Raw genomic sequence first — 21,359 nt, forward strand, 5'->3', positions numbered from 1 at the left:
ATTTTTTTAATGTATTTTTTTTATATTGGCTACATTGTCTTTATAGCGAAAATTGTAGCTTTTCGCTTTCTGCCAAAACAAAACAAGCAGTGTAGCATTTTCTCGTAATTGACAAAAAGTATCGTTTCATGCGAAAAATTGCTTGAAATTGTCGGTTTCTTGCAAAAAAATATTTAAGGGTCTCACTGTTTTGCCAAAAAGTCTCGCATTTTGCCCAATAATTACAAGAAGATCTCACTTCTTCGATAAAATTGCAAAAAGGATTCACATTTTAGTTTTTGGTCAAATTATGGCTACTGCTTTTCGCTAAAATTTTCAAAATTTGCTCACCTATTGCCAAAAACTTCCACTTCGTTTTGCTAAATATTGCTAAAAAGTTTCGCTTTTTTGCCAACAAATTTTCAAGAACTCCCCTTTTTTCTAAAATTATTGCAAAGTCTTAATGCTTTCAAACAACAAAAATTCCAAAAAATCTCACTTTTTTCAATTTGGTTAGAAGCTTTGCTTTTCTCATAAAGATTGTCAAAATGCCAGTCTGTCTTTTGGTGAAATTTTCAAAGTTTTCGCTTTTTTTACAAATACTACTTTTTTTTCAAAAAAATAGCTAAAAAGTTTCGTTTTTTTTTCACCAAAAATTCCTAAAAAAATCCAAGTTTTTTGCTAAACAAATAAAAATATCAAAATATAGTTTCACCTTTTGTCAAATGTGCCAAAAAATCTCGTTTTTAAAAATCGTTTTTTGGCAAAAAAATGTCCGAAAAATCGCCTGGGTCATTCCATGCCAAATCGACGGATTTTTGCGCGAGGGGGGCTTCGATCTTTTTCAAAATTAGATCATAATGTAGAGGTCATCAAACGATGATGAATGACGCAAACCAGACGTTTTTTCGATTTTTTTTTTGGCGGAGCTGTGGGGCTTCAAAGTTTTTCAAAATGGGTGAAATTGGAAAATTTCAGTTGCAAATTGCTCCGGTTGCACGTGGTATTGAATTTTGAACTTTTTTTCAAATTGTAGTACTTTGAGAGGGTAATTGACGAATAATGTCAAAATCAGTGTTGCCACTTTCAAAAATTTTAAAAAAAATCGATTTAAAAACTTATAATTTAAATATAACTATGATCTTCACGAGTAAAAATTCTGAAAAAATTCTCAGTTTTAGTCCTTTTTATGTAGAATAACATATCCAAGAATTGAACTGGCATTTTTTTCATTTTCGAGAAAAAAAAATTACAAGTTTATTACACTTTTATTGCAAAAATACCATCAGAAACCTAAAAAATTAAAATTTTTGCATTTTTGCATTTTTGAGATATTTTACTAATGTGTAGACGAATATGTAAAAAAAATCCTCACAGTCTTGTTTTCTGCTAATATTTTGATGGATTTTCTTTAGCAACACATTTTCAAAAGTTTCACTTTTTCACTAGAAATTGCCAATAAATCTCACTTTTTTTTTACCAAAAGTTGTAAAATAATCTATTTTTCATGACTTTTTCCAATTCTGCTCTCTCCTAAAATTGGCCTGGTCTCGATCAAAATTTTTTTCTTGAAACTTTTTAAATTAAATTTCGGTTCCCAAGTTAACTACTTTTTTTTTTTTTTTTTTGAAAAAATCTAGTACGAGCCCTCGCTTTGTCGGTATCAAAATAACTCAGAAAATGGGTTAAATACCATAAAATACCCTTCTTCAACGTATACGAGTTATATTTCAGCTATCTAAAGTAAAATCACCGAGTGAAACCTGTTGAACTAGACACTGGTAAAAACGAATCGATTCATTTTTGAAAATTAGGTCACTCAAAACCCAAAAAACCATCAAATGGAAGACTATACTTAGGACTAATTGCGGTTACGAAGAGTGGTACTCGTTATAGTGGTCGGCTACGATGTCGAAGAGTTCATTGTCATGGAAGGCGAACACAAAAGAACATAGGCTGGAATAGGAAACGCGGTACACGCGTTCGCGATTCTGATTTAACGATACGATTGTGTAAACGAATGTGCAGGAATTTAGTATAACTCGTTGTAAATCTCGAAAGGATGTGAAGTACTTTGAGTACATACGTACCTACAAGTACCTAAACTAAAACGTTGAATATTCTAGTACAGTACAAGATGGTCTCAAGTATGTAGACGAGTTTTTTTTGAGGTGGTGTTCGAGCGAGTTGGCTATTTTTCTCTCGGACTGAAATTCCAGAACACTCTGATACAAGATTCAAAATGACCACGACTATCGACCATTTTGCGAATCGAAATCATATTCGTAAACTAATCTGATATCTTCTTCAATTACATTCCCAATACGATATGTCATCGCACTGTTTGAAAATTAGCACATGCCACGAGAGGTCAATCTAAAAAGTAACGCTTCGTCTGCGACTCCGGAAGACTTAATCGTCAACGATTGAAAAACCATGTTAGATTCGACGAATGCATAAAAGAGCAATTATGTACCTACTACGAGTACAGCCGGCGCGCCGCCTTATATGATTCAATTTGTAGTCTCCTGCGACTGCGAGAAGCGAGAGATCGTGTGACGTGAAGTATAAGATGATTCATTTTATCGTCCGACCACTATATAGCCAAGCCACACGTGGATTGTTTACAATGATTTATAGCTCAAACTGAGCCAATTATTGCACAGCAGAATTTTAATACATACTGCGAGCTAACCGCGGCGGTTGTGTAGATTTCGATGATACCTTTATAACCGCGTAGTATACGATACACTCAGAATGATGCTGCTTTTGTTTTATCGATACAATAAAAACGTAGGCACGCAGATTACATTCTACAACTTAATCTGTAAGTTCTCGATAGTGCGCTAATTTATTACGAAACTAGCCAATTTACGAGCTGCAATCAAACACACCTCGGCGATACACAGATAAATATTGTTTTTGAGAAGGGAAACATATCAGAGAATGAGTATTGAAATTCTGAAATTTTACTCATCAGTCATCATGGAGGAATCATTCAAGAAAATACCTTTGTATTCAACTATCGATTTCAGTTTCAACAAAAAATGGACTTTTAGACTAAACGAAGTCCCAAACTCACGAAGTTTAAAATTTCATCTGCTCTGAGTGATTTTTTTGTGTGAGTTGAAAAACCAAAAAAAAAATCAGTAACTGTCTCTTCGCAGAAATATCCAATTGTTTTTGTAAAAGTGAAAAATGTCATTTTTGAATTGAAATAGCACGTCTGAGATCCTCCCTCGCCCCTCTCGGACCAGATTCTGGTTGGACTGCAAGAATGAATCGTACCCAATTCGTTTGAAAAAAAGGTCTTTTTTAAATTGCGTATCAAATTTCAATTACCTCATCTTCTCAGCAGCAATTACAGTAAAAGCAAATTTCATCTTGTCATGGAGCTTTGGAAGTCGATCAAAAGAAATGGAATTTCAAATAAATGGTCAAATAGAAGTTGTGAATAGGGTGGAAAAGTCTCATCATGTGACCTCTGACCATGTCTGACATCAGAGCATTAGTGATTTGAAGAAACGTAACTTTGATTACTTTTTTTCGCACAAATGTAACCAAAATTTCAACTCAGTAACCTCATTCCTACCAATTTTGTCAGTATTGATACATCGCAATGAATTATTTCCCTCATTTTTCAACGCTTCATTCATAAAGTTCTGGCATTTTTTAGTACACAACACTCATACTCAACATTTTGGTCCCTAAAATTTTTTTCTCACAAATTTCCAAAAATTTAATTTTTTTCAATCATTTTGAAGAAAAAAAACGATGATAATTTGAATTAATAAATAAATTAAGAAAGTTTACGCAGCATTATTCTTTTCCAATTGGCTACACTGCCTTTTCAGAGTTTTGGTCACAAAACTGTTATTGGTGTTTTTTCGAGAAAAAAATCCAAAAAGTCTGAATTTTTTTCCAAAAATTATCTTAAATTGCCAATAAATTGTAATGAGTCCTAATTTTTGTTAAAATTGTAAAAATCTTGAGTTAAGTCAAAAATTGACAAAAAATCCTTTTTTTTTGAAAAATTTACTTCAATTTTTACTTTATTGGTGATTTTTTTGTGGGAAATTCCAAAGAATCTAATTTTTCTTCAAAAATTGTCCTAAAGTACTTATCGCTTTTTTGCTACAAATTGTGAAAAAATATCAAAAGTCTTTTTTTTCATAAGTTATGCAAAAATTTAGTTTGTTGACAATAATTCCTCAAAAGCCCTGCTTTTATTAAAATTAAAAAATTGTCAAAAATTTGTCAATTTTCCAAAAATTAACAAAAAATTTTTCTTTTTTGCAAAAAGCCTAAAAATTGTCGTTTTCTTTAAATAATCTCATTTTTTTCCAAAAATTGACCAAAATCTCGCTTTTTGTTAAAAATTGGATTTTTTACCAAAAATTGTACAAAAATCTCATTTTGTTGCCAAAAATTGCTAAAAAGTCTGTCCTTTCTACCAGAACATTGTAAAATAAACTTTTTGAAATTACAAACCAGGACACGATCCTTGGAATAAGTATAATTTTGCACTTAATTCGAAAACGACTATCAAGGTATGTACTTATTTTTACTTGTGCTCTAACATTGAAATTTCTCACCACAAAAAAATAAAATTTTCAGCTTGAAAATTTCTTTACCAATTTTTGTGACCTCAAAAACAGCCATTCTTGCTACAGCTAGCTATTGAAATATGCTGAAATAGCCTAAATAGGGTGGTCCTTACGTAAATACACAACAAAAAAAATCGCGATTTCGTCTGTTTCCAACCCTCAAAATGGTGACCTCTGGTGAGAAAATAAGTCCCTATTTTTCAATTTTTTCCATTTTTGAAAAGCCCGGGCTCCAGTGGGCTTCTCAATTTTCAAAAATCTGAAAAAATCCCAACTTCAAAACAAAATTTCAGATTCTAACACTTTTAAAAAGTCTCTTTTAAGTAAAATGAAATAAACTCTCATCAGGATATCAATCCCATCTCTAGAAAACCAAGTCGCGGTCGGTCCCTTAGAACAGCTGAAATTCGTATTTTATATTAAATTTCAGCTATTTGAGAAGGTCAGCTTCGTTTTCAGTGGAGGGGGCCAACATCTTCATTAGAGTTTATTTTACTCGAAAGAGACTTTTTAGAAATAACACTAACTTGAAATTTTGAAATTTTATAATTTTACAGTGAATTTTGTATTTTATAAAAATTTTGAAAATTGAGGGATCCGCCGCAGCCTGAGTTTTTTGAAAATGGGGAATTATTTTCTCGTTAGAGGTCACCACTTCGGGCGTTGGGAGAGAGGAAAATCCCAACTTCAAAAATAAGAACAACCCTGCTAAAAATCTCACACGTTCGAATTTGTGAAAAGCGAAGATTTTCATTTCACTCTCAAAACTGTCAATTTCAGTCTCAAAAATGGTAAATCTCAAAGTGAATTTTTGTAAACTTTTCATCACCTATTAATCATTTTGGCTCAATTTTCATTTTGAAACGATATTTTCCACCTGGTTTATCGATTGGGCTTTTTCTCGCACGTCTTTCAACTTGGAAAACAACAAAACGACTGAGCGAGCACGAAATGCAAGAATTTAAACAACGTAAGCAGCAAATTACCTGTTGTAAATATAGTGATAAATTGTGAAAATATGACGCCATTAGTCGTAAAATAAAGACACCATTCGACCTTTTTGTTTTTCCATTCGATAATGCTGTTTCGTGTGCTAATTTCGTCGGTTGATTTTTCTTAAATTAAACTTTCGTATCGGTGTACGATGTTGCGTATACTCGTATTTATCCAAGTAGATACACCGATGCTATTTGTGGGCTTATAGAAATTGGGTATGGAGAAGAAAGAGGAAAGGAAAAAACGGTCAGATACGTGTGCGTGGTGTTAATTCCGGTCATACATTCGTATCTATGCTCGATTAGTGTTCTACAGTCTCTTCTCTACAGAGCTGTGGAGAAAAATACTCATCTTTGAAAGGTGTACTACATGCTTGTTCCTATATAAACACTCGTATGTACTATTCGGAAACCAGTAACAGTTGTAAAATGGTCAAAAAATTGGAATTCATTAGCAGTTGGTGTTTATTTATGTATTTAGGATAAATAATGGGAATTCGCGCCCGAAAACTAACGGACTGCGTGTTGTTTTCTGTGGTACGAGTATTCCTAGTTTTCATATTTTTGCCTTAATTTCATATCGAATTGTATTCGTATATGTTGCGGTTTATGCGGATTCTAGAAAGTTGGAATTTGCAACAATGTAAATGAGGCCATGTCTATATTTAGACCTTTGAAGGTGCATTATGTGAATTGTGTGTGTATTGTTTTGTAAGGAAATTCGTTCGTGTTTTGTCTGCTTTCGTCGATTAAACGTGTATAAAATTTAATGACTCGTTTCCGGAGATGAGCTTCTCGTTATGTAATTCGTGCACGAAAGAATTGTGATCAATGAATCGGGCAAATACATTCGCTGGTAATCGCATAAATAACGATCGATGCGAATAGCCATGACATTGGTGAACAGTTTGTCTGAATTGTCTTGTTCATTAGATCATTACTCTTTGAATACGTGTAAATTACAGGTGGACACCTGGAATGAGAACCAGTATGTGTGGTAGAGGTAGTCAGCTATACAGATGTAGTGAAAAGAAGTTGCAAATAGAGTAATATTATCGATGACTCATAGTACAAGAATGATGTGTACACGTTGAGTTTTTTTAAAACATTTATTCGGCATTGTGTCAAGTATTGTTACGTTATTGCCTCGAGTCTCGAGATTTGATATTACCACATAGACCGAGATGAAATTTTTTATTGAGAATTATAATTAATAGTTGTGATGAGTTGATTATTCCTCCCTTTGCATTCTCTTCTTGGAAGAAAAGTACTTATATGGCATAGTGATCGGTTTAATCTTCTGCCAGAGCTCAAAAATTGTGCTGGAGTCTTCTCTTTCACTATTACGAGGACGAGTGCTTCAGTTTGAAATCATATTTTATAACGTTAGTTGAAATTTGGCTTATATTATTGGTGTCAATTTTTTGTTCTTTTTGAAATATCAATTGTATCTGTGTGTGTCTATAGGTGATGAATACGTTAGTAGGTGTTTGGGGTTTTCCACAACTACCTATATTTGGATTATTTGTTTGAGAATCTCAGACTGGACCTAAATTTTATCACGTTTTTGAATCCTCTCTTTCCCTCCGCCATACTTAAAAAACGAAGAATGCTTATACTCACTCGTTGAAAATCAAACAAAATTAATTTAAGGTCAGAGCACGTAATACGTGGTGGATTGAAAACAAAACAGAAATTCGAATTTAATTTACTCGAATTCAATATACCAACTGAATATTGATTATAGCGATGTAAACATCCGGCATTGGCACAGTGCAGAGGTATAGTATTCGTACGTAGAGTCGAGTTGCCGATTAATTGTCGTAATTATACTCGCGATATTAGTTATTTTTACAATTACATTGGAACGAGTGAAGAAAATATTTGTAATTAATCTTAATTTTTTTATTTATTTATTTTTGCGTAGGTAAAACGTATTGCGCTAGCTGTAAGAAAAAATGCTCCGGAGAAGTGTTACGAGTTCAAGATAAATATTTCCATATTGGATGCTTCAAATGTAAAAGTGAGTAATACTTCATGATCGTATTTTATTATTTGTAGTGTATGGATTAACGGAAATTACGTTTGAAGATCACTTGTTGTAGTAAAATTTGAGAAACGTTGCGTAGATGGAGTTGTTTTTCCCAAAAAATTTCAAAAATAGAAGAACGAAACACAGAAGGGATGAGGGATGGAGACAGTTCGACTCAATTTCAAGCAATTTTGCGTTGAAAAGAAATAACTCAGGCACTGCCTCTGAGACGAAAGTTTTCTGCGTACTCTGCATTTGCCTGAAAACGTCCTTCTGGAAAATTTGGAAAATTTGATAAATTTATGCATTTTTTTCTCCGAAATTTGGGATTTGAACATACTTTAAAAACTCATTTTTTTTCAATCAGGAAGTCAACCTAATAATTCCAAATTCATTCAAACGAGCTTAACTGCTCTAAAATGTGCTGCATGATTTTTCGCGATTGTTATTTTGTTCAATTTCTCAAAGTTTGTTTTTTCGACTAAATTTTTCATAAAAAATTTCAGTTTTTAAGATGGAACATTTTTTTTGAATCTTGCTGAATCATCGCGAAAAAAAATGAAAATTGTGGTAATTTTACTCGAGAGATGAACTAAAATATGCCAATGAGAAAAATCTCGACTCAATGAGACTGTGTCCAGTGCGAAAAATACCTGAAGGAATTAAGCTCTAGAACTGGATGAGACGTTGTATGCTTCCGAATTTTTTTAAATTACGAGAATTCGCCCAATTCAAAAACCTTGGATTTTCGAATCAAAATAAATACTGTGACTTGTGGCATGAGAGACTTGGAATGGATTGAAAAATATTTAAAAATTAATAAAGTATTCTGATTTTTCAAAATTTGAAACCTTTGAACCCCCTCCCCCCACACCACGGTTCTCATCCCTACCAAGTTATCGTGGGTCCCCAAACGCCCCTTCTAGCTCCTCCAGATTATCAATTTGAATTTTTTAGTTGAAAAAATTGTTTAATTAAATGCATTTGCGCTGTTTTTAAACATTTTTGTGCTCATGTGCGTTTCCTTGAATGGTCTTTTAAAGGTAAAAATAATTTCTTAAGGTTCAAATTTCATGGATTTTTCAGTTTTTAGATTTAAGAAATTAAGTCGTCGTCAGTGCAATGCTAAAATGTCCGAAAATTACTGAAATACATAGAATGTTTGAAAGCATTTTGAACCCTTTTTCTTTCTAAGTTCGTTTCAGACCCTGATACTGCAAATGTGATTCAACACTCAAGTATTTGAGTATACTTCAATTTTTAGGCAAAAAAATTATTGAAATGAAACTTTCTAGTGTTTAGCCACTTGCTGACAAGAGCCACCCTGACTCCTTCGGGTCTCTTTGATGAAATTTTGTGAAAATTTAAAGTGGAGGCTTCAGGAATTTTCAAAAAGTCGCTGGAGGATCCAAAACGACTAGAAATTCACCTGCAGTACTTCGTAGCGTATTGAAATTAGTTTTTAGAATAAATTTTAGCTTTACAACTCCAATTTGATGGAATTTTGTGTGAATTTCGAGATTCAAAAATCTGCTGGAGGCTCCAGAACTGCTCAAAAAGGGTTGAAACTGTTTCCAATCGATTTGGCATGTTGAAAATAGGGTATATCCTAAATTTCAGCTTTCTTGGTCAATTTGGTAAAATTTTGATTTTTTCCCTCATTTTTGGCCTAAATTCGATTTTCAAAAATTCACCAAAAATCGAAAAACCCACTTTAGCACTTGAAATTTTGACAGGTGATAAATTTTTGCATGATCTTTCGATCTACCTTTGTAAAGTTTGAAAAAGTTCGTGCAAGTCCTATGTTAAAACGCAAAATCTGCGATTTTGGCTGACCTGTCAATCAAAATGGCCGCCATTTTGTAAGTAAGGCCAACTTTTTTTTTGGCAAGTTTGCTTTAAAATGTTCCTTAGGATGTCCCCTTTAAGAAAAAAGTTGTCCCGGAGGATCGGCGGGGGGGGGGGGTGGTGCAATTACTCCTATTGTCATATGCCGGACTATTACTAGGAATTGAATCTGGGGAGTATAAAAATGCTGAGGAGGCACTGAGTTGTCTTGAGGAGGTGAAAATTCCTTCAAGAAAAAATTTGCAACACTCATTTTCTCGACGATGGTAAAAAAAAAATGTCAACTTTGAGAGGCTGTAAAACACAAAAAAATCATCCAATCAACTTGAAATCTTGTACAGTACCGAATAGAAAATCCACTCCTTTTTCAATGAGACCTCGTCTGTTTGTTCTAATGTAATTACAACTCGCGCAATGGCAAAAGTATCGTTATTAAATGGTCACTGGTCAGACCTCGTATTTAGACCTACTTTTGATATTGTTTCAATTGTTGAAAATTTTGAGGAACTTACTAAAAAAAAAATTAATTAATTGACGCATGCTCAAAATATAATTGTTTACATACAATTATACATAGCTTCTTTAGTTTTAGAGATGGGCAGTTTTGTAAGAGAACTTGTTCTGCTTGTCTTTAAAAATTATGCCAAAATCTATGATCAGAACATTCAAATCATGCGAATTTGGACATTTTTTTATCCCTTCAAATTTTAGGTTGAACTCTAGTGCATCTTTTTTTTTTTTTTTTTTTTTTATTCAAGTTGATGGAGCTTTGCTGAAAATTATGGCCTAATGACCTCGGCTCAGCAATCCTTGAAAAAAGTTTCAAATTTTTAGGTGAATATCAATATCAATTATCAACCCTTCCCTGCCTCCTGCCACCAACAAGAGTTTGAAAACGTGTGATTTTTTTTTTAACCCATACAAAGAGATTACCTAATCTAAACTAAAAAATTTTAACTTCGAGCTCTCGTCAAGAGTGAGGGAGAGGTTAAAGATTCATCTAAAAATCAGATATTTTTTCTACATTTTGTTGAGGTCGTTTGACCCTAATGTTTTGTTAGGCTCCATAAAATTTCGAAAAAATTGAAAAACGACCCATCCAAATCAAATATTATGATGCAGGGTGCATATTCCGCCAGTATGATGTAGTCCAGGAGCAAAATTTTGTTTTAATTGACGATGACGATTATCCTTTTCGATCGTACCCTTATTATACTATGAACTCTAAAAGGTCATCTTATTATCACCGTTTGCGAATTTTGCGATTTGACTTACTTACACGATACCAACCTTTATTCAAGGTGTCTAACAGGTCCTACTGGTCCTAATAGTCCTACTAAAGTCCTACTTTTTCTCAAAAGTCCTTTTAGTCCTATTAAAGTCCTACTTTTCAACAATTTTATCCAAAAGTCCTACTTTTTTTCAATAAGACTTTCAAATTTTCCCCCTTTTTCCGGAATTGTGAACAAATTTTGCAGAAAAGGGCTCATTTTTCGACTTTTTTAGATTTTGAATTACACATTTTTGAAAGCTTTTGCCCTCGCTTCGCGCAGGCTATTTGCATCTTCTTTTCCCACATAATAAACTTATTGTTCAAATTCAAGAAATTTTCAAAGTTTGAACCAAAAAAATGTAGTTCTCTCTTCATGAAGAAACTTTTTATTTTTACTTCTCAAAACGTGATTGAATTTTTGAAAGCTTTTGGACTCGCTTCATTCAGGATTGTTTGCTTTTCTGTCTCTAGTTTGAATTTTTTTTTTTTAATAATCATTCGGATTTTAAAAATTATTTTGAAACAAAAATTATAAACTTCTTCATATATCATACAAGAAAACATTGTTTTCACAAAACAATAATTTTCGGGATTTGCCCTTGCTCCGCTCGGGTCCGTTTGCTTTTCTTTTTCAATTTTCGATTTTTCAAAAAAAAAAAAAAACCATTAGAATTATTCTATCGTATTTTATACCTCCTGGAATACTACTTTTCGAGAGCCTTTACTCTCGCTTTGCTCGGGCCCATTTGCTTTTCTTTTTCCATTTCCAATAGTTCTACAAAAAAACTATCCGTATTTTATAATTTTGAAGCGAATAATAATATGAAATATTTACTATTTTTAAATAGAAGAATTCGAGTTTTTTATTTTAAGCGAACATGGTGTGATATTCATCAATTTTCAAAATTGATAAGGAGAAATATGTAAAACGAAAAATTGGAGTGAAACGTTATTTATTTTCGGCGTCTACTTGTTTAAATAAAAATCATAAGGTGTTTGAAATCATCAGAAAAGCAAACACTTTTTGCAAAAATTTGGCTAAAAACTTGAATGTAAATTTTGACACCCCCCCCCCCATCACCACCATTCCATAAGTGCTCGAAAAATGACCTGCTGAAAGTCCTGCTAAAAGTCCTTCTTAAGTCCTTTTTTTCATTTTGAAATTTTTTTAGACACCCTGTTATTTCTCATCTTTAGATTCTAATACTTTTATCAAAATTCAAAAGCTCTAAAATGCGTTTCACGCTCCATAAATTATTATACCGATCAATATGCGTGTAAATGAAGCAGGAAGAAATACCGGACGTCTCGTCAATGGCTCGATTAATATTTGATAGATTTTCTTCCTTCGATACACTTGTTAGTCGCTTTGGACTTGGTGCGTGTAAATGTGTATTTTTAGTCGTGTAATTGGTATCAATCACGATGAAAGGGCTAATTATTGAATTGTTAATGCCCTTTGTATCGTGTACCTCCTGTACATGTATATAATAATGGTCTTATCACTTATCTCAAAACGGTATTACAAGTGTATTAGATAAAACGATTCGGTATATACGTTGGTCAATATGGTTCGACGGATGTTGACCTTCTCCCCCTCTCTTTCTCCATTTACCAGGTTTATAAATAATTAACAGGCCGCCGCCGCCGATTAATAATGGTTCTCTTGAGAGATGCGAATATACGATGCGCTTGATGTGAAGTAAATTTAACGCGCCGTGTACTGATTACGATACGAGATTTATGGCTCGAAGAAACGTTTAAAGATTGAAGTTTTATTTCACTATAGCGCCGCTTTGCTTCAGCCATCGCCATCTCCATCGTCGGCCCGTCCGTGCCACTAGTTTCAGAAGGTGATGCCAATGGGCGGTGGAGGGTGGCGCTAATTGCAAATTTTTTGCGAAGCTTTAGGCCATTTGGGAAACGGAATCGAGATACGAGTAAATGAACGCGATATGAGTCACGAATAAATTTAAGCGTGACTGCGTTCGCGAGATGAGGAATGAGGTGTGAGGTGAGGAGAGTTGATGTGCTGTATGCGATGCAATTTTAAATTTTGCCTTTGTTTTTTCGACCTCATTCCTGAGTCAGATTAAATGAGTAGAGTGTTCATTGGTGACGTTTTTTTTTCAGAAATTTGTTGCCTCAGTCTAACTACAGGTATAGTTTTGTTTGCTACGATTTTTTTCTAGTAGGGCTACGTGTATTTGGAAGTTCCTTAAAGTCTAATATTTGGATTAGAAATCTCGAGATAATGAAATTACTACGAATAAGGCTCCAATTCTTGAGCTTTTAAATATACCTTAATTTTTTGGCGGGAGGGGGTGGGGGGGTTCCGCGACCTTGTCTTCCATACTTTATTTTGATATAATTTATTCATCAGGAACTAAAAGAAAAAATTACTTTTGAATCATGTGAAATATTTTCTTCTTTTTTCTAATTTTCTATTTTGCTTTGAAATAACGTAGGTACTGTATTTAAATACGTACCCTTGAATTGAAATATTACGTACAAAGAGAAGGAAAAGGGACACTGGCTTGAAGCGAAAATCAATTCGTATACGGTATAGTTGAGTAATTTCTCGGAAAAAAATACATAAATGTCGCTGAGAATAAGCTATTACGATGAAGTGTGAAGACGAGAGCTTTTAATATATTTTTCCTTCTTTCGTCAAGGTAAAGTTGAGACAATACAGTAAGAGGAGGTGAAGTGCAGAGGAAAATGAAAATGGCACGAATTCGATTATTATTATTGTCAATGTTTTTAAAAGAGACAGTCAGCGTTGAGGAAATTTTTCCTTCATCGAAGGCTATATTTAAAAAAATGAGATAATTTTTCGACTCGAAAAATTTCTATGTTATAATTTTTGCTGAAACATTGCATGTCACATGTCGCATGGATATATTTTGGTGACATGGAGTAAGAGAGAAGAGTGTGCTTGTGTGTTTATTTTGTTCGAGAGATTATAAGATATATGTACAACGAACGAACAAAGGTGAATATTTCATCATTAATGTTACTGTTTTGGGTGTTTATTGAACAGAATACATAGAAGAGAGAAAAAAACTAGGCTTATTTTTTGAGGAACTTTGTACCAGATATATGTACCTAGTACCTACATAAATGTGTATGTTGAGGTATGTTTTAACGCAAAAATAGCTATGTTTGAAAATCCATTAGCTAATGTCCTTGGTTATATAAATTTCGTAGTATAGTAGGTACGTCTACGTACTACGTAAGTTATGTATAACACGTATAGTTTTCAACACGTAATGCAGTTGTAAAATTATACTACACTACATGGTTTTCGAGTTGAACGAAAGAATGCATAAAAATACGGTGATAATGGAAATTATGAGATCATAAAACGACTAAAGGTATCCATCTATAGAGGTGACATAATTTGGTCTAAGCAACTATTTCCCGAAAATTGAGCGTACAAGTTTGCAATATTTGAAAACAAAATTTTGTGTATGAGAAGCTGCTGCTTTTCTTCCAAGTTCCAACATGAATTTCAGATGAATTTTTTATTATTTTGATAGTTTTATCTGAGAAAATTTTGGTTTCGAGGGATTTTAGACACGAATGGTTCATTTACCGAAAGAAGTTTAATTTTTTAATTTTAGATCCTTCAAATGCGATTGCTCAACATGAATTTGATTGAATGTTTTTGAGGAAGGCTTAATAAAGCCAGAGTGCAGTAAAATGTGAGCTATTCCTGAATCAGTTTGATTAAAAAATGAAATGAGGTCCTCCTATTTCGATAATTCTCCCCCCCCCCCGCCTTTTGAAATGTGATTTCATATTTTAAGATTAGTTAAATTTGAAGCAAATCTGTTTTCGTAGTCTTAAGAGGGTATATAGACACTTGATTTGAAATCTAAAGTTGAAGTATTTGAAAAGTTTAAATATGAACTTTTTGACAAAAAATCCGAACTTTTAATAGTTTAGATATAAGTGTAGACGAAGAAAGCCATCACTTGAATATTTAAAAAACTTGAAGTGAAGACCCTTTTTAACCCCGTATTTTTCAAAATGAACAAAGACTAGTTGTCACTCTTCTTTCTACGAATAAATTTGAAAAAATCCTTCAACTACAATTTCAAGCGTAGAAGTTAATTTTTAGCTTTTTGGTGAATTTTTGAAAATTCAAAAAACCTATTATTATTATGTATTGCAAAATGTCAAATTTTTACTTTTTTTTTGTTTCTTCAAACAATACTGCAAGAATAATTTTTTTATTTCAATTTTCTGCGACTGAAAAACAACCACTTTTGAGAAATTGTGGAGAGTTCTAGTAACAGTCCCTCCTGGAAATCCTGCTAATCCTGCTTTTGTCCTGCTTTTTTCAATCAGATTTTAAATTTTCAAATTATTTTCATTTCTGTGGAATTTGAAAAAAGTTAGTTGTTTTTTTTCATCCGACTGATGAAAAAAATTGTATAGAAAATGGTTTTCAACAGGATGGTAAAATACACAAAATTTTTGCTATCGTTTTTCTCGGCCAAAAACAGATCCCTTTCCTTTCTTCTTTCCTCTGTTGTAACTTATTTTTAAAGAACAGAAATGTTTTTTTTTTTTTTTTTTTGAAAAAACGTTTTTGATAGGTACTCACTTACCTCTCAAATTGTAAATTTTCAAGAGCTTTCGCCCTCTTTAATTTTGCTCGAGCAGAATAAAAGAAAATCCTAAAATTTGGTCCCCTTGTTTAACTCGGCAACAAAATGTTCTTTTGTCTTTTTAAATTCAATTTTGAGACATCAAAAGCTGAAAAGGAGCACAAAAAAGGTGCGAATTTTTGATTTTCGATTTCAATACCAAACTTGAATTAAGAATGTTTCTTCGTTTCATTGAATTACACTACTAAATTTTCAATTTTATTCATGTTTCTTGAAAGTAAGTATTCAAATTGCATTTTTTTTTCATGTCAGCTGTGAGCTGTTGAAAGTTGGCCATTTAAAAACTCCCCCTAAAAAATGCGAAGAAGTGTAAACTTTATCAGAGAACTTGATTTTTTTTATTGAAAAAATTGAGGAGGGAGATGGGCTGTAATATATAAAAAGGTCGCTTTGACCCCCTTCTCCCAAAAAATCTTGAAATGTCCAAACACATTAAAAGAGTGGAAAAATCGACGTAAAGTAAAATATTGACCTGACCATGATCACCCCCTCCCCCGACCTCTGAGACCTCTGAACCCCTTACGACAATACAAGAAAATTGTAATGTGATTAAAAAATGTCCTGCTATAATAGTCCTGCTAGGTACCTACCTACCTAAATAGGTATGTCAGTTTTCTTGGTTTATGTGAAATTTATTTTTTTTAAATTAGGTACCTCATGAATTTTTCAACGATCCCTTCAATATTGTACGATTTGTATTTCGCTCATTCTTTTGATTTAAGAGTGATTAAAACAGAATATTGCTTCCTATTTTGACATCCCCCCTCCCCAAAAAAATCGTTGATTAGACTAATTTTTTTTTAATTTTTAATTTTTATGCAAACAAATGCCCCTTAAATGGGTCCTCATTTTGTTATAAATTATGTGGTGTTTGCTTTTTTTGGTTTTATAGGGTCAAAGAAGCGAATGCAATGACAAAATTTGTCAAAATGGCTGAATTATTGATTTTATACAAATTTTAAAGGAATTTCACCCTCTGTTCTCTCCGCTTTCCCTCTTCCCCTCTAACATTTTGATTCAACACTCTGGTTTTCGAAATATAATTTAAAAGTGTACTTCAATTTTTTTGGACTTTTTTTTTTACAATTTTCAATAATTCCGAGTGCAAAATGTTTTCCTCCCCTTTATAAAATTCTTCGAGGTCAAAATTAATTTTTTTATCCAATATTGTATAGTCTCTATTGTGGTAGGGCTCAATTTTTTCCAAATCTTCGCTTCACATTTTTTTTCAAACAATTTCATAGTACTTATTTTTAATGTTTTTTTACACATTTTAAAATTTTTTATGATGTTTTGACCAATTTTTTTCAATTTTTTCAATGATTTTGTAATGTGGAATGTACCTAATGGGTGGTGTGTTTTGAGATTTTCCCTCATTTTGAGAAATTTCTACATCACTCGAATCTCGTTCTCCTACCCTAGTTAATAATATTTCGTCGTATTTTATGCAACTCCAAAATATGTGGCACTTTATACTTAAGTATTCTATTCCTAGCTCAAATACATACGTATGTTACATCAACCCACTAAACCCGAATAACAGACCAGACCACGAGCGAGGCGAGGAGGAGACAGAGAAGGGTATCAATTACTATGTAAAATACTTTGTCGAGTTCCTGACGATTACGTCATCATGCATTTATAAGTTGGCTGAATTTTTGGAAATACTACAATGTATTCGGTTTTTTTTTGGGGGGTGCCCGTGAAAGTACAATATATGCACATTACATACAACTACACTTACTTACGTATAAAACTAGTTTTTGTGTTTTCATCGAATATTATGCATGCACATTTAATGCGATTTTTATAACGACGTTTGGCGTGTATTTGGATATGTTGCAGCTTGTAATAACTCGTTAGCTCAAGGTGGATTTTTTCAGAAGGACAATAATTATTACTGTAAGGATGACTATCAACGTTTGTTCGGTACGAAATGCGCCGTTTGTCAAGAATTTGTCGAAGGCGAAGTAGTCTCAGCGCTAGGTAACACGTATCATCAAAAATGCTTCAAATGTGCTCGGTGTAGGTGAGTTGAAACAAATTTCTAAATTGATCACCAACCAACTAACCGGATTGGATTGGTTTGGGTTGGCCAATATACCTACATGATACATACGTAGGTGTTTAATTGGAGAATGAACGAATATTTGTATAATGAAAAAATAACGTGCGTGCATTTTTCAGGCAACCGTTTCCGGGAGGTGAAAAAGTCACATATACTGGTAAAGAAGTGTTATGCGGTAGATGTTCACAGATACCGACCAAAGATATAGATTCTCATTCGCAAACCAGTCCTACATCTGTTAACGGCACACTAACAGGTATATCCGCAATACACACTATGTTTATTTATTTATACTATTCGACTTACGCATGTATACTGTACGTCTTTATAACATTGTCGCGTTTAATTCGCTCATCATAAGCCAATAGCCAATGGAGTAGGTAGGTATGCTTCTGAGCAAACCTGTTCTAGTCTATGACGATGTCACCAATCTATAAGAAGACGTGGCGATGCAATGTGGAAAATTCTCACACAGCTCGATAATTACAGGCTACCTTAGTGCCCTCTGCCTTGCTCTTGCTCTTGAAGTGTTCTTTTGCTATACGACGACGAGTATTAATAAAATTTAATTGCTTAATTACGAACGAGCGTCGAATATGTGCATTTTTAGATGCAATTTACACCGCTAGCTATACTACGTGTTTTGGGGAAAGGTCGTGATCGTCTGCATGCGATGTCCGAAGATGAGACCCAGGTGCAGAGAGAGCCAGGGGGAGGGGGGAGTGAGATATGCATAGATTGCGTGAAAATTTCACTCGTTTATTATCAATTTGCATGTAGTACATCGCGGTCGTTAATTAACACATAAATTCGCGAGAAGATGATCAAGTACGCTACGTATGTATGTACATATGAGACAAATAGTTCACGATGTAATTTTCAACTTGGCCAATGTTAAGGCTAATTTATAAAGCGATGTGTCGAGAGCTTGTTGAATTAATAATTTTACGATAAATGTGTATTACGAGCTTATCTGATACTCGCATCAGGTATATAGCTTTGAGGGTAGGTGAAGCTCTCGTGTACTCGAAATTTTGTGATAAGAGTAACGTGTCTTGATAATCTGTATTTTGAAGAGGTTTTTTTTCAATTTTTTGTCGGTTTATAGGACTGTAGGTACTAGGTAGGTTAATTGACCTGAAATTTGGTGTCAAGTTTTACGATGTCGTTGTGATTTAGCATAAATTTTTTGTTCGTCGGTTTATCTCTTCATTTACTTATTATCAATTTTTTTTTTTTTTTTTGAAAATTGAGGCTAGCACAAAATTATGGCCAAATGATCGTAACCCAGCATATGAAAAATGGGTGTAGAGTCTCCTATCCAAGAATGGTTTTGAATCATTGGATACTTTTTTTGCTTTAATAGTCAACTCAATGTCTAGAATTCTAAATAAGAAGTAAAGTCATTGACGTGGACGTAATTTCAACACTCCAATGGGGGTTTTCAAGTTTTTAAGTCAGATTTGACTTCTAAAAGACTATACTTCAATGTGAGTAGAAATTTCAAAAACTGACCATTTTTTCCTAGTTTTCAAAAGTCTGAAGTGGTATTAAAAATTCATTGGAATTGTTTCGAAGTTCTTAAAAGTCAGAATCGGGCCAAATTATTTTCAAGTTGAAAAATTAGTACAAAATTGGTTCAATTTTTTCAAAGTTTCTAAAAGTCTGATATAATATCAAAATTGTCAATTTTTAAAAAAGTTTTCAAAAGTTTACCTTCATATCAAGAATTCATCGGCTGCATTTTTTCCAAGTTTTTAAAAGTCTGATTGTACTAATAATGGTATCAAAATGTCAAAAATTTGTCACTCTTTAAAGTTTTTTAAAAATGTGATCAGGTATTATGTCAGAAATTCATTTGAATTTTTTCCAAGTTTTTGAAAATATTTCATGCCTTATAAAGTGATTTAAAATTTATCAATTTTTTTCAAGTGTTAAAAAGGCTGGCATATAATGTTGGAAAATCGAATGAATTTTTTTCCCGAATTTTCAAAAGTCAGAATCATGCAAAAATGTTGGAAAGACCCCCCCCCTCGCAAAAATCTTATCAATGTTTAAAATTCCAAATTTTTAGGTCAAATGTTTAACCTTCCCGGTGAAATAAAAAAAGGTCAAAATTCATTATAAGGTAAAGTGGGGTAATTCCGATGGCAAAATTCAAAATTTTAGCAATTTCTGATTTTTTGGATTTCCTGTACATTTTGGGGCAAAAAAGATGTAACAACTTTATTCCTGCGTCCTTCAGCTACACATTGACTATATTGAAGAGTGATTTGTGTGAAGGCTTCATACATATAATTGAAAAAACATTTTGGAAGGTTGAGTTATCAGAATTACCCCAAAAATGGGGTAATTCCGATAATGAGTTTGTAAGGAAAGGAATTCTCCCAGGGTAATTCCGAGCCAGTAATGTTGAAATATACCATTTATTGCATATTTAGGTTTTCATTTCATGTAAATTGAATCATTAGAACAAAAATTAAATTTTTTCTACAAATATGCATTTTTGAGGCATAATTTTTGAAAACTAGACCAACTAGAGAAAAATGCCCCGTTTTGAGGATTTTCTTTGATAATTTCGACCCCCTAAAACTATAATACATCAAAACAGCGAAAAAAACACTGCAGGACAATTTTGCTGGGCTATCGGAATTACCCCACAGCATGAAAAATGATCGACATGTTTAATAATTCAATGCCACCAAACAAATAATTATAAAAGCAAAATCAAAAGATGTACTGACACTTTAACACGTATTCATCAAATAGCTATCAGCTTCTAAACAGAATTTTTCAACAAGTTTTGAACGATAAAAACGAGTTTCAAAAGTGCACTGTTTTTTGCGGCAAAGGATTTGGGCATTCAGATTTTGAACACTGCACAGACTTGACAAAACAGAGCAGATGAACCATCTGATCATTAATGGGTGTAGGTTAGCACTAAAACTATACCTACTTTCTTCATCATTTGTGCCAAAATGTGTTTTGCAACAAAGCTAGGGCTTGCTATCGGAATTACCCCACTTTACCTTAGTCTAATTCAGAAGTTCTAGAATTCTTTTCTTCAAAATTTGATCATTTTCTTACTAACTATATCTAAAAAACAAAAAAACAAAAAAAACTGCAGAAAATCATGTATATGTAACATGATCTAAATGAATCAGTCATTCATTTTTGTTTCATGAATTCTGAATGTTCATGAAGCAACAGTGTTGAAAATTGCAAAATTTTTCACTAAAATATCTTGGTTACTTGACTGAATTTTTTCTCTGAAAATTTTCACTTTTTCACTAAAACTGTATGTTAACGTGGTCTTTATTTCCTCAAAAAATTTCCAATTTTTCACTCAAAATATCATGTTTTATCATTAAAATGGAAATTTCTGGTTTTTTCTACCAGTTATGATCATTACACCCCTCCCCCCCCACTTCTGCGCCCAAAAAATCAACATTTCTTCACCAACAATTTTATAGTGATTTTTTTTCACTAAAAATTGACATTTTAAAACCAAAAATATACCCTCCCCTCTCCACCGAAATGGCCATATTTTGCATACCAGAAATTGACACATTTTTTCTTGAAATTGAAGTCAATTTTTTTCACTTTTTGCAGTACGAATTTTTTCAACTATTTTTCGTTGAAATTGAAAATTCTTTTGATTTTTATACTAAAAATGGTCACATTTTGTTCACCTGAAAATGTATCCTGAATGTGATGGTCATTTTTTCACCAAAAATGGACATTTTTAATTCATCCTATTTTCTTTTAGGAATTAAATGATTCAATTTTGTTGAAAATCTGTGCAGATTTTGTTTATTGTGGGGGGGGGGGTTCCAATATGGTTTTTATCTTGGTGTTTTGTCCGAAGATTGAAGGTC

General features: G+C 32.9%; 1 protein-coding gene across 7 annotated transcripts in view; it reads left to right on the forward strand.

Annotated features, from left to right (window-relative positions):
• LOC135841939 (actin-binding LIM protein 3-like) overlaps window positions 1-21,359 on the forward strand; it is an 82,616-nt gene that overhangs the window by 39,770 nt on the left and 21,487 nt on the right. For all 7 annotated transcript variants that reach the window (XR_010558027.1, XM_065359169.1, XM_065359171.1 and 4 more), the window contains exons 2-4: window positions 7,509-7,604; window positions 17,259-17,442; window positions 17,601-17,737. Coding sequence is in view for 6 of the 7 variants with exons in the window: in XM_065359169.1 (XP_065215241.1) it covers window positions 7,509-7,604; window positions 17,259-17,442; window positions 17,601-17,737 (417 nt within the window). In the remaining variant the exon portion in view is untranslated. The remainder of the gene's footprint in view (window positions 1-7,508; window positions 7,605-17,258; window positions 17,443-17,600; window positions 17,738-21,359) is intronic.

The sequence above is a fragment of the Planococcus citri genome, chromosome 3 (genome assembly GCF_950023065.1).
Source record: "Planococcus citri chromosome 3, ihPlaCitr1.1, whole genome shotgun sequence".
In the NCBI taxonomy this organism is placed as follows: domain Eukaryota; kingdom Metazoa; phylum Arthropoda; class Insecta; order Hemiptera; family Pseudococcidae; genus Planococcus; species Planococcus citri.